The 12,847-nt window shown below is 32.6% G+C and overlaps 1 protein-coding gene across 2 annotated transcripts in view; it reads right to left on the bottom strand.

Annotated features, from left to right (window-relative positions):
- Nucleotides 1-12,847, bottom strand: part of LOC126810588 (golgin subfamily A member 4) — a 76,202-nt gene that overhangs the window by 19,850 nt on the left and 43,505 nt on the right. Inside the window, exons 5-7 of one of the 2 annotated variants that reach the window (XM_050535737.2) lie at nucleotides 2,551-2,641; nucleotides 1,185-1,856; nucleotides 118-204 (exon numbers count right to left, since the gene is read on the bottom strand). In XM_050535737.2, coding sequence (XP_050391694.1) covers nucleotides 118-204; nucleotides 1,185-1,856; nucleotides 2,551-2,641 — 850 coding nt within the window. The remainder of the gene's footprint in view (nucleotides 1-117; nucleotides 205-1,184; nucleotides 1,857-2,550; nucleotides 2,642-12,847) is intronic. The other variant, XM_050535738.2, reaches the window with a different exon arrangement.

The raw sequence follows: 12,847 nt of genomic DNA, 5'->3' as shown, positions 1-12,847 counted from the left end.
TTCAGAACCTGATCAGCTATTCAATAAGACAATATTATGTTCTGGGAATAAGGATGTGACGTAAACAGGATAAACAGAGCTACATGTAGGAAAAGCATTGGATGATGATATACTTGCCTCAAAAATCGTGTTCGATTGCTCAGGTTTGGGTAGGGCGTTAATGTTGGAACGACTTCCAGAATTTAATTCAGAGCTTCGAGCCATCTAAAACAAATTATTCATTCTTTCTTAATATCATGATACAGGATTAAATCCCTTTAAAATATCTAATATCAATTCAATTAAAATTCAATCAAAACTTGAAATTAATAAATTATACAGCAAACTTTTAGAAAATAATTTTAGTTTATATTCCTTGCAATAAATAAACAAACAAAAAATAAATTAAAATAATTGACTTTACTGACAGGTTTCTCAAAAAATATAATCAACAGAAATTTTAAATTGTTTATTTAAATATCAGGTGTATGTTACGGCATTTACATACCTTAATTAAATCAGTTCAAATTAAAAGGATTATTTTTTTGAGAAATTGTCCTATATTAGTATACAAACGAGGTAACAGTTTGTTAGATCAAGGAGGAATGGTAACTTGGTAAGGGGTGTAATTGGCATACCATCTTCACAAATTATAAAGTATTACAACATACATCGGATACCGTGACTGCATTAGCCAACTAACAAATGGTATATTTCATTTCAATGGTCATGTATGCAATGCGAGTGGGAGGAATTTGCCTGGACAACATAGTTTCTGCCTCACCCTATTCCAGCTGCAAATGTTTCTTTCACGTTCACACCAATATGTGCAAATGTCCATCATATATGTACTAAACAGCATCCATGTACTACATAAGTGCACCTTGGCTTGCATCTAATCCAAATGACAAGGCACATGTACATTGAAAACTCAAGCTATCATTTTGACGTTCTCTAAATTCCAATAACCTAATATCTATGAATTGTTTACCCCAGTGTATGTCGGAAATCGGTTAATACATAGATGGTATCAGACATGTAATAATATCTTAAAAATGTTAAGAGGTTGACAAACAAGCATAAAACAATTAATAATATGGGAATTACATAATTTATCGAAATAATAAATATCTAATATTATACAATATCCTCTGTTCTCAGTCATTTTAAATAAATAGATTGGTTGATCAGTATCAACAGCTTACCTTTAATTCATCTGTTTCATTGCTTTCTGTATCATCATCTCTTGGGGTATCTGGTTGAGAATTATCTGCCCCTGATACAACAGACCTTGAAGTATCGTCCAGACTAACTCTAGGTAAAGATAGGGTAGTCGGAAAATCCTTCAGGCTTGTTGATCTCTCACGATGAATGCGGGATCTTTCGAGAGCAGACACACTCTTACTTCTTTTATTTTCTTCCTGCGAACCTCGACGTACTGATGAGGATACTGAATGTCCTGGAGCTGGAGTGCTGGTCACTGGTGTCGTTGATAACACTGATGATGAAGACGAAGAGGAACTTCGTCCAGAATGATGCCACAAAGTTCGTGGAACAGTAAAATAAGGATTAGAATATTTTGGATCAGATAAAATTTGTTGTCGACTTCCTAAAGGATAATCGTGATCTAGTCGTCGATAACAATTGATCTGGTCCCCTGAACTACTAAGATATTTCGTATTAATGAGGTCTCCCCCTAAATCTTTATTTTCTGAGGAAATGTCCTGTAAGCTGCTGCTCTTCCTTAATCCATCCTGATAATTCTTGTCGTATTTATGCTTTAAACTTCGTACTCCTCTATACGTAGAAAAAGATGGCAGATCACTTTTACCCTTGACTTTCTCTATGACAAATCTGTTGTTTGAATTCGTGGATGGCTACAAAACAGAATAAAATACTTATTAATATATTTTATTGTGAATATTTTATTTCATTTACCAAACAGAAAATCAATGGCAATATTTTATTCATCCAAATGAACAATTTCGTGAGTCTCTGAATCAATAACAAATACTACCATGAATTATTTATGTTCGTAAATGAAGAGATTAATTATACAAATTTTATTTCACTTGTTTACTGTTCTGTGTATATTTTTATAAGCTAGGCCTTCAATATAAAACTGATGTTAGGAACAGTTAACATATTCATTGGTTCTTATTTTTCTTAAAGTGTAATTCAAGTTTAAATTACACAGAATATATATCAAGGAATATAACTACATGAATAAGAAATTAGAGTGTCCTGAAATGAATTCCCCCTGATCAGATCATGAAATTATTGTTATATTGGAGCTAACCCTACTTGACTCTACATTACAAAATTAGAAACTCTCAAAACATTTTTTTCAAAGAATGACAATCGATAGCATTATCCCAAGTTTTAAATATATTTGTGATTGTTTTTACACATAAAAACTATATTGTTGTGTTTAACTATTAGATTCTTTACAATTCTAATTTTGTAATGTGTAAATTAACTGACATATAAGTTCTTCAGCTTATCAATTTCAGTCTGGTGAGGTCCCAACTGTATAACTTTTTCAAAGTGAAAGCTTATTTGAATATTTACCTGTACGTTTTCTTTATTACTAATAGGTGGTTTACGTCGTGGTTTAATAGCCTTTAAACTACGAGGATACTGTATTAATACATCATACCACCTGAAATCATAAAATAATCAATAATTTAAATACAAAAATTGGTATTGGGTGTTCTAGAATGGATAAGCATACCTTGTCTTACACATGATACTCATTGCTAATTGGAGCAACGGTTAGTTAATTGCTTACCAGGTAAACCTAATTTTATACCACCATTCAATATTATGCAGACTTTTTTTTCCTTAGAACTTAAGGGCGGTTGAGTGGTTGAGTGGTCTTATGTGTGCGCTTTAGATCAAAAGGTCCGTCATTGACTCAAGTTGCATGGTCTCCGTCCCAAGCATGTAAGGACAAGGCATAGGATCCACTGCACAACCTTCGCCCAAGGAAATTATTGAAATAAAATTGTACCATATGTTAGTCTCGAAATGACTTAGTATGTGTCAAGTAGATCTGTCTTTTCCTTTAACAAAATTTTGGTTCCAACATGACCTTTTTAATGAGCTATGTGGAATACATAAGCTTACATATTAAGTAAAGGCAGTTTTCCAATCATTGTTATTAGTTAAACGAATACAATCAGAGATATGGTTTAAAGACACAACTTTTCTTTTATATCTATAAAATAAGCATTTTCTCATAAAACTGACTAAAGAACTTGCACCAACTTTGTAGATACCTCAACTCAACAATTCATGTACCTGTAAGGCATTAATTAGTAAAATGATTTTAAGGATACTGCATTATATTTCCCCACAAGAGTCGCTTCTCTGTTCTGGAACCTTTATATTAAGGTCTATTAAAATACATTTAACAGGTCAAAAGTTGAAGCAATAAAACCACATTTTATGATCAGGAACCTGAGATTTTGACTTGTTTTTAGATAAAATAGAAGTTTCTTATCTTGACACCTCATCAATGTGGTGAACACAAGGCTAGAAATGTCATATATAGGTTTATTATACTTTCTTAAAATAGAGAAAATTCTAACACCATATATGTGGGTCACTATTAATATCTACAGGCCAATATGAACAGTATATCACGTTTTATGATATTCAAACTCCTCAAGGGTTATATTACAAGATTTTATTGGATGCTTTTGTTGACCACAGTTTATTATACATTACTATGTACAAATATTGACTAAACAAGATTTAACATCCACTTCCACCTGGAGTAATATCGATATGACAGACAAACCACAATAACTAAACAGACAATTCAACAGTTTGAAAAATATGAAATAATCAAAAAAAAAAGCTTGCTGCCAATTATACTTGTCATGCTGGGCACAATTTTTTCGCAAAGCCAACTACAAGATTGTAAAAATTAAGTAAAAATATGAAAATGGTTACTGCCAATGATTCTTATTTCATGTTAGAAACAATTCATTTGCCAAACCAACTATTGTTGCTATAAATCCTGTGCCAGATATCAGATTACAGAATACATTATATTTTAATTTAATTCAAATAAAGCTCACGTTATATTGATCAGAATTCTTTGAGTATCAGCACAAGATTAATTAAACTTCAACCTGTTAAATATTTAATGTCAATAGTGTATGTATATTTAATGTAATAATACACTATCTTGTATAGCATGCAATATTATCACACCATGGTGACATACATGTACATTCATCAGTGTAGCCAAAGCGGTTTCCCATTGTCAGTGGTGTAGGGCGAATGATCTGGAAAGGACTGTGTCTAATCATTCCCTTGTACACATTGGCATGTATCTAAAAGAATCCTTGACAGTTGGAAATTGATATAAGAGTAGGCTGTAGCGCTGCTGTCCAGGCAAAATTTCCTGCATAGCACAATGTATGGCATATGCCTGTCTTCATTCACCTAGTCGGTGGCCTACAGAACAGTAGGATATTACACCTGATTTCATTTCATCAGTGTAGATATAAAACTACACTTTATCTTAGTTTTTATCTTTTTTTTTTAAATTCAACTCAAATATCTTTTTATTTTAGTTATCTCAAATATGCATGTTTTTTTATACTTCCATACTGATATATGATCCTACATAGCCCACACTTTCTTGTCTGTGTCACCATCTTCAACAAGTGTTAATTCAGGTTTACAATATACATTGAATTACAAGCATTAATTGAAACCTATATGCATATAAATATTGTATGAATGTATGTCAAAATCACTTTTAACAAGAAATGGGGTTTGTGTCCTATTATTCTGCACCAATAAAGACGGGTATACGCCATGAAGTGTGTTGTGATGGAAATTTTGCCTGGACAGGTGTGCTACTGCCTACTCTTTTCTCAAATTCAAACTGTCAACGTGTACACAAAACCTAGGTTTTATCAACCCATCCAAACAACTAGACATTGGAAAATTCTTGTCACTATCTTAATACTAATGATTTTTGTTTTTAAAACCTTTATTGGTTTATCGACCCCATCTGAAGAACTACAAGCTGGAAAATTCTTGTCACTACTATTTTAATTTAGAACCTTAAGCCAGCATAGACCGCCTTTGCAACTGAGCGTATACAGTCATATCCCATACAAACCACATAAGCACTAGGCTTACATAAAAATAAAAACCAAGCAACTGGTTGCATCCAGTCACTAGCTCGGTCTATGCCAGGTTTTTATATCATACACGAGTGATCAAAATTTGTTATGTTTCAATTTATATATATCTTGAATTAGATATTAACTAACACACAGGTAGTCTTGATACCTGATATAAGTAATTAATATATAATTACAACTATAGGTATCAGGTATAGGTAATTACATACCTGCCTATAAATTATTTAATATACACCATTATTAAAAGTCAAATTGTAATAAAACTATTTACTGTGCAATATGTTACATTTTATCTGCAAATTATGATGTTGTTGAATAATATCAGGTTATTGGGTACATTGCCTGTGCTACCATATAGAAGTGAGTTCATTGGCTTTCTTGTATTTCACTTGGCAATCTGAGAATAGGTTTCATGTGAAACTCAATTAAGACTCGTTTAAATTGAAATGAAATGAAGTTTAATGCCTTGCTTTTATGCCCCAACAGGACAGTCTATACCATGCAGTGTGCTATGAGGGAAATTTTGCTTTGACAGCAGCACTTATGGCCTACTCCTATCCTTGTTTCCATCCTTAGATATTTTATGTGTTACCAATGGAATACATGCCATGCCTACACTGATAGAAACCAGATTTTAAAACCTCGTGGAACTTTCTGAGCTAACACCACATTAAGTCTGGAGCCTCTGGGTGAGTGAGCTAGCGTAGCAATCCCAATCCTCACTCAAAACAAAATTATCAAACATTTTTATAACTGGATACCAGGATCTGTACATCAGTGACTATACTCTTTCTGTATTAAACATGACAAGGGTTAGGATTAGAGTTAGTCTTAATTTCTCCTTTCTGAGCAGAAACAAACTTATATTGCGGCTTCTTTCTACTAGCACCCATTACAGTAAATAAACCACAGTATATATATTTGAGTAAATTTTTTTCAATAAATATACCACAGCAATTTTTCTAAATATCACAGTAAATAAATACAGTAGGTACATATACCAGTAATTATACTATATACCACAGTAAATATACTACAGATACATGTATTCCAGTAACCTATACCACAATAAACAACACAGAAGTAAACTATAAATAACCTTAAATAGAATGGTTCATTAAACTATGAGTACTGTAATGACCAATTACACAAAATTGTTACCAATTGAAAAGCATCAACTATCCATGAAGAAAAACATGTACAAAATAATTACACTCAAACCATACTGATTAAATCATTCAAATCTATTAGTTTGACAGGTAAGGGAGAATAACTGACAGAAACTTAGATAGTACTCTAGAAGCCTATAACTGGTTGACAAAATAAAGGTTGGAGTTTGTTTTTCTTTTACTTCAGGTGTAATTACAGGTATAATTACAGGTATAATTACAGGTATAATTACACCGATTAAATGATAAAGTTATATGAATTATCCAAAAACACAAGGTAACACCTATAATATATTTGAGTGGTAAATGTTGTTATTAATTTACAAACACAAACCACATCCACTGAGTTAAAACTGATTACCGGTATATTATCTATAGCCATCCACAATTTATTGAATCTTATAAATCTCTTTATTTCTCAATCAAACCATTGAAACGATTAATTCTACCATTAGTTGGCCATCAAAACAACGTATGTTTATTACACAGTAAGCATCTTATAGAGAGACAGACAATGGACATGATTCCAGAATACTGCAAGCACAGAAGCTGAGATTCTTATAATTTCTAAATTAATAAGCATATTCAATATTTAGTATGAATAAAGGATGACTGACAACAAGTTATTACTACTTACACAACACAGATTCATTGCCGCTTTAATATAACCGTTAAATATGCTATTTACAATTGTCCTATGCTATTTACAATTGTCCGCATCATATTGTCAAATCTGTGTCAGAGCACCTGTCTAAGTAATGTCACTGCAATAAGTAAATAAACTAATCTACACTAAAACCCATCAATACCTGTAGAATATCCTTTAATAAATAAGCTATATCTGGGAACATCATATAACTTTCACTGAAATCATCTAGCAATTTCTACAAGTAAAACAAACACGGTGGAGTCTACAAAACGGAAACGGAAAGTCAAACCTAACCCAGTAATGATATTGTCCAACTCCTGTTCACTCAAGCGTAAAATTTAAATTCAGTGTTATACATCATGGGTTGAGGTAGACCTACATTCACATGTACATGATTCATATACCATTGATTAATCATCTTCAAGGTCTTATTGACCGGATTTTTGGTTCTCACAATCGACGGTCTCTCAGATCATAGGTGATAAAAATTTCAAACTATATAAAGTTTGAAACTGATCAATAGAATTTAGGGACTGCATGACCTGATTTTAAAGATGGGCTGTGTGACCGACTTTTACAGTTTAAAATCTATTGACAATCAACTGTCAATTGCATATAACTGATATCATAATCCATCAAAGAAACACGTGTTTGACATTTGTTAATTATTGACAGGACCTATTACATATATCAGATCTAAATTTTCATAAAATTAAAGTTGTCAAATAACTGATCTTCTTTAAAATATACATTGAAGTTTGTCAATTTTGAACAAGTTCTATTATATATTTTAGATCTAAGTTTTCACAAAAACCACAGCTATCAAATAATTGATCTTATCTAATATCAAAAATTAATTATAATATAAATCTGTATTAATAATACGATGATAATTGTGACCAACGGCTTCAAACGTTTCTTTTGTCTTGTAATTTTCTGGATAGGGTTATCTGAGCCTTTAATGTAACATAATCTGACATTATTTTAACAAAAAAGGGGTTATTATGGATTCTAATTTAAAATGTACTCGTATGTAATTAATAATTGGATAATCCAATTCATAAATGAAATTTGAAGACAACTCATCAGCTGACTGAGGGTTGTGTCGCTTGATAGGTTTTATTTTTATAATGAGTTGTAAGATTGTATTTATTTCAGTTTATATAGAATCAGTGAAGAATATCGTGAGTACTGTATTATAACTAGGAGGAGTTGCTTTATCAACCTACATTTATTACTCTATGAATTATGTGGGATTTAAATTGGTTTAATTTAAAGAGAAAAACCATCAATTGAAAATCAGTTATAAATTATTTCATTTAAACTAGATAATAATTGTCCATAGTGGTGTGGTGATCTAGAGGGTGAGGGAGGCGAGGGTAGAACACTGTAAATTATTTTAAAAGCAAAACATGTTTAAAATCGCACAAATCTCCCAAGGGCATCATTCCCTGGATCTGCCTAAGAGCTCACAACACTTCCCAACCCGCTGCACCGGAAGTCTTACTGGTAACATTCTGACATACAGTTGTTTGATTTGGAACATCCTGCAACAGCTACTACTAAACCCCACTAGGGCACTGTTACAAAATAGTGGCCATCTCACCATGCTACTGATTGTTTTATCTCAAAAGATATGATCAAAGTAGATTTTAAACTTATCTTTTTAAAAAGATACCGGAATCTTTTAGTGGTATGTACTTGAATCTACTGTAATTGACTCCATGACATCTGTAGACCTAAAACGGACTGCAGTAAATATTTCAACAACACAATGGCAGAAAATTTATTTTCTTTCAACTATCTATGTATTTTAAGGCAGTAGGAGACATTACTCGTTATCGACTCATGGTCAAATACCAAGTTCCAAAATAACTCAAGACACCACTCTACCCAAATTACACTTTATGTTTCAAATCTTAATGATTCTCAAAACCTTAAGATTCAGCATTTATTTTTTTTATTTGTTGAACTAGGAATGTCTCTTCAATATTAGCCAGATGAAATACTAAGATAAAGTGGATAAAACAAGCCCCTACTACTATTACACACATCTATATCTTCTAGTATATCTTAAATATATCAGTTTTATCATAGTTAGCTTAAAACACTTCAAATACCTCCTGACCTATTTCCTAAGTCCAATGAATAAACCACAAACATGACAAGAGACAATACCTATATTGGTATACCTTATCTATATGTTAAATCTATATGTCCCATATACAATATATAACAACATTTTGACACCTGAAAACTTCGGATCAGTTTTTAATCTTCCTGACACCATAGGAGCTCTCCCATAAATTATATGTTTATAATCAGTATGTAATGAAATTCAATTAATATAATCTTTTATCTATACATACTTCTGTCTGTGACTGCGTCCAATGAGGTATTCTGGAGACTATCCAGCACTTTCTGTCATTGTACTTCCCTTAGCCCCCCCCCCCCTGGCAGCACTGCCAGGATGTTAATACCCTAGAGCTCCTGAGCAGCACTGCCAGGATGTTAATATCCTAGAGCTCCTGAGCAGCACTGCCAAGATCTTAATATCCTAGCACTGAGCAGCACTGCCAGGATATTACCTAGAACTCCTAAGCAGCACCGCTAGGATCTGAATACCCTAGAACTTCAATTCAAAGCAGCACTGCAGTGGTGTTGCCTAGAAATTCTTTGCCAGGACCACAGACCTGCACAAGTGACAATGCTAAACCATGCTTTATCGGCCAACACAAAGAGCGAACATGATACCTCCTGGCTAGCGAGTCAGTATCTTACTCGCTGAGCCACTAAGGCTTCCCACTCAACATAACGACAAAAATCATATTACCTCCTGGACAACCAGTTAAACTTACCACAATCATCAATTACTGTAGTCACCAATTCTAACTTCTGATTACTTGTTGAATTAAATGCTGAATGCACACTGTGGTTGAGAATGTTTTAGTAAAAGTTTTGTCAGCCTACACCTATAGTAATGTACACACGTGGCTTACACTGGTTGTAAAAGGTCACCTTTACACAGAATGACAAGTAGAACAAGGATGGCAGTGATGTGAAAAATGATCCACCAAAACCACCCTGTCTCTTAAAGAAACAGCCAAGTCTCATGGTCATTATAGTGTGTAACTTCAATCTTATCACTTACATGTGGCAATAATTGTGTTTTTATAGTGGCTTTTAACAATCTTTAATTAAAGTGAAGATGTACTTAGAATATTATTGAGTGTCACTAGAATCAAATTGTCTCCAGAAAATAACATTGTCTACTAATTAATTACTGATTTAAAAGCTTCCACTGATCATCTAGAGTTTCTTTCAGTTTTTATGTAGATAATTGAGTGAATTCTGTGTTGTAATAAGATTTTATGTAAGAGCTAAATCTGCCTATTGCAGGTCTTTTTTCTAGCTTTAAATGTTGTATAAATTATCATTTAGAGATTTATTCACACAACAAGCCCATAATCAACCCTCTAGGCCGTTGATTGGCTTGGGATATTTTAGGGATTAGAACTCTCTTGCCATTTAAAATTTAATGATAAAATGGATAATCGAGACTTTATTATCGTAGCAATGGTACTCTACCATTCAGAATATCACGTTAAAACTTCAAACACTCATCACTTTTCTCAGAATAAAGCAATTAGACTTAAATTATCAATATATTCATTTCACATGATCAGCTATTTTTGAACTATTATAGCAAGAACACCCAGTTCTTCAGCTAAATCTTACATAATGTATCTTTAAGTTAACATTTTCTTCTAAATATATAAGAGTATATAACAGTGTATAGAGTTGTGTATAGACTGTACATCCCATCCCAATAAATAAATACATTCCCGTTTAAATAAAGTGTAAAGGCTATGACTTTTTCATTAAATGTGATTGAATCTTTCATGGTTTAAAAGCTTAAGGGATCAATTTTTACTTTCGGTGATATGTAAATGATCAGAAAATTTCAGGACTTTCAAAAGAATGTATGCCCTGGCCAAAAGTGTTTGCGTTAGACCACATAATACATCTGATAGTAATAAGACAAATTATACAGAACTTAATGAGTGAAATAAATCTTCGGAACAGAGGATAAAAAGAATGTGAAACTTTATGCCAACATCATTTTTGACAATTTTTCTTTTTATTTGAATAGGAAGATGAGCCACAGTGGCGCAGTGGGTTAGGTGCTGGCTTGCTAACCAGGCAGTCTCCAGTTGCTCCTGATGTTGAATGAGACAGTTCCTCTAGATTTTCCAGCGAGGTTTCCACTAGTCAGTAGTGGATGGAATCAAACCAAGGTCCCGTGTTTACATTGCCTCTCACATAAAAAAAACCCTTTGACAATTAGAAGAGTAAGCCGTAGCGCCACTGTTCAGGAAAAATTTCCTACATAGCACACTGTATGGTGTAAGACTGTCGTCATTATAGCTCAGTAAATGCAGAAATGTAGGACGTTAATAAACCCCATTTGATATCATTTCATATTTATAACAATAAGCTGAAACTCGGAATATCTGATTCATTTAGTTTCCTGGTGATACTATCTCTCGTACAAATACTATGAGTAAAATGTAATACAAAAAAGTCTTTTGCAGAGTTTCAAAACTAGGACCTGGATTATCTGTAATCTAAATCTAAAAACAAGCGATACTGGGCAATTATCAATATTGGAATACAACAACAAGTCCTACATAACAATGTAATAAAGCCATGAATCTTCATTTGAGGGATTTTAGATCTCTTGCAAACTACAATATTGGGAAAAGTAATGTCTGAAAAATTCAAATGAAGAGTAGTGAAAGTTGTCAGTATATTATGAAATATTGTTATCCCTGTGGTTTGAAATATTCTTAATTTCACCTTTATAAAGGTAACTATTGTATAAACTTGTCATTCAAACTGTTATAAAACTGACACACATTTCAAGATTAAAGAGGGGAGGACCAAATATCTGTAGGTCTCCACTGGGTTAGTAGACTGATCTGTAGGAATTTTAGTAGGGGGTCAAACAGAATGACCCAATAATTATACAGGTTAGCATAGTGTTGATTGACAAACACAATTCCCATGTACCTAGCTTTGAAAGGGGTTTTATTAAAAGGATCAAGGAAGACATGTGGTGAAAAGGGGGATATAATCACAGGGTAAAATGACCACTAAACTGATCTGTGTATTATTATGTATGTGATGACCCTTGACCCCGTTCCATATTAAAGTGACTCTATGGATGGTCTGATAGTAATCTGATAATGTGCTCATTAATCCATGGATTAACCCACAAGATAAATTTAATACCAGTAGGTGGTCACGGTCACTCCCACCTGTACTACTTAAATGAATTATTTGACGGAGATTGTTTGATATTGATACTAATGATACTGATGATACTGATATTAGAATGTGCTATGATGTGTAAATTGGGATCCTTGGGTTCAAACACTGACTTTTAAGTTAATTAAATTGTTGTAAATAAATAAAGGTAACAAAATGAGAACTGATATTCAATCTCTTTATAACACATCATAACTTTGTAAAGTGTCTTAAATTTCAAAATTCAACAGGTGACTTTTGACAATTTGAAAACCCAAGGTCAGGATATTGTATTTTTGTCAATAATCTAATCTTTTAAGAGAGGAAAAACTGATATCGTGTTTCAAGGATATAGAAACTATAAGATCGAAATGTCAATTCACATTGTAAATTTCTCTGTGTTTATTTTTTAAAGCATAATGGCAACGTTTGCAACAAAGCTTTTGTGTGCTACCCTTACCTACAAATAGCTGTCTATATAACAAAGGAAATATTTTTTTTTTATTTATATAAACAATAGGAAATATTTAATTCCAAAATTATAATATAATAATTGAACAAAGATCAAA

This window comes from Patella vulgata, chromosome 2 (assembly GCF_932274485.2).
Source record: "Patella vulgata chromosome 2, xgPatVulg1.2, whole genome shotgun sequence".
NCBI lineage: Eukaryota > Metazoa > Mollusca > Gastropoda > Patellidae > Patella > Patella vulgata.
This window is presented reverse-complemented; position numbering and strand designations above follow the sequence as displayed.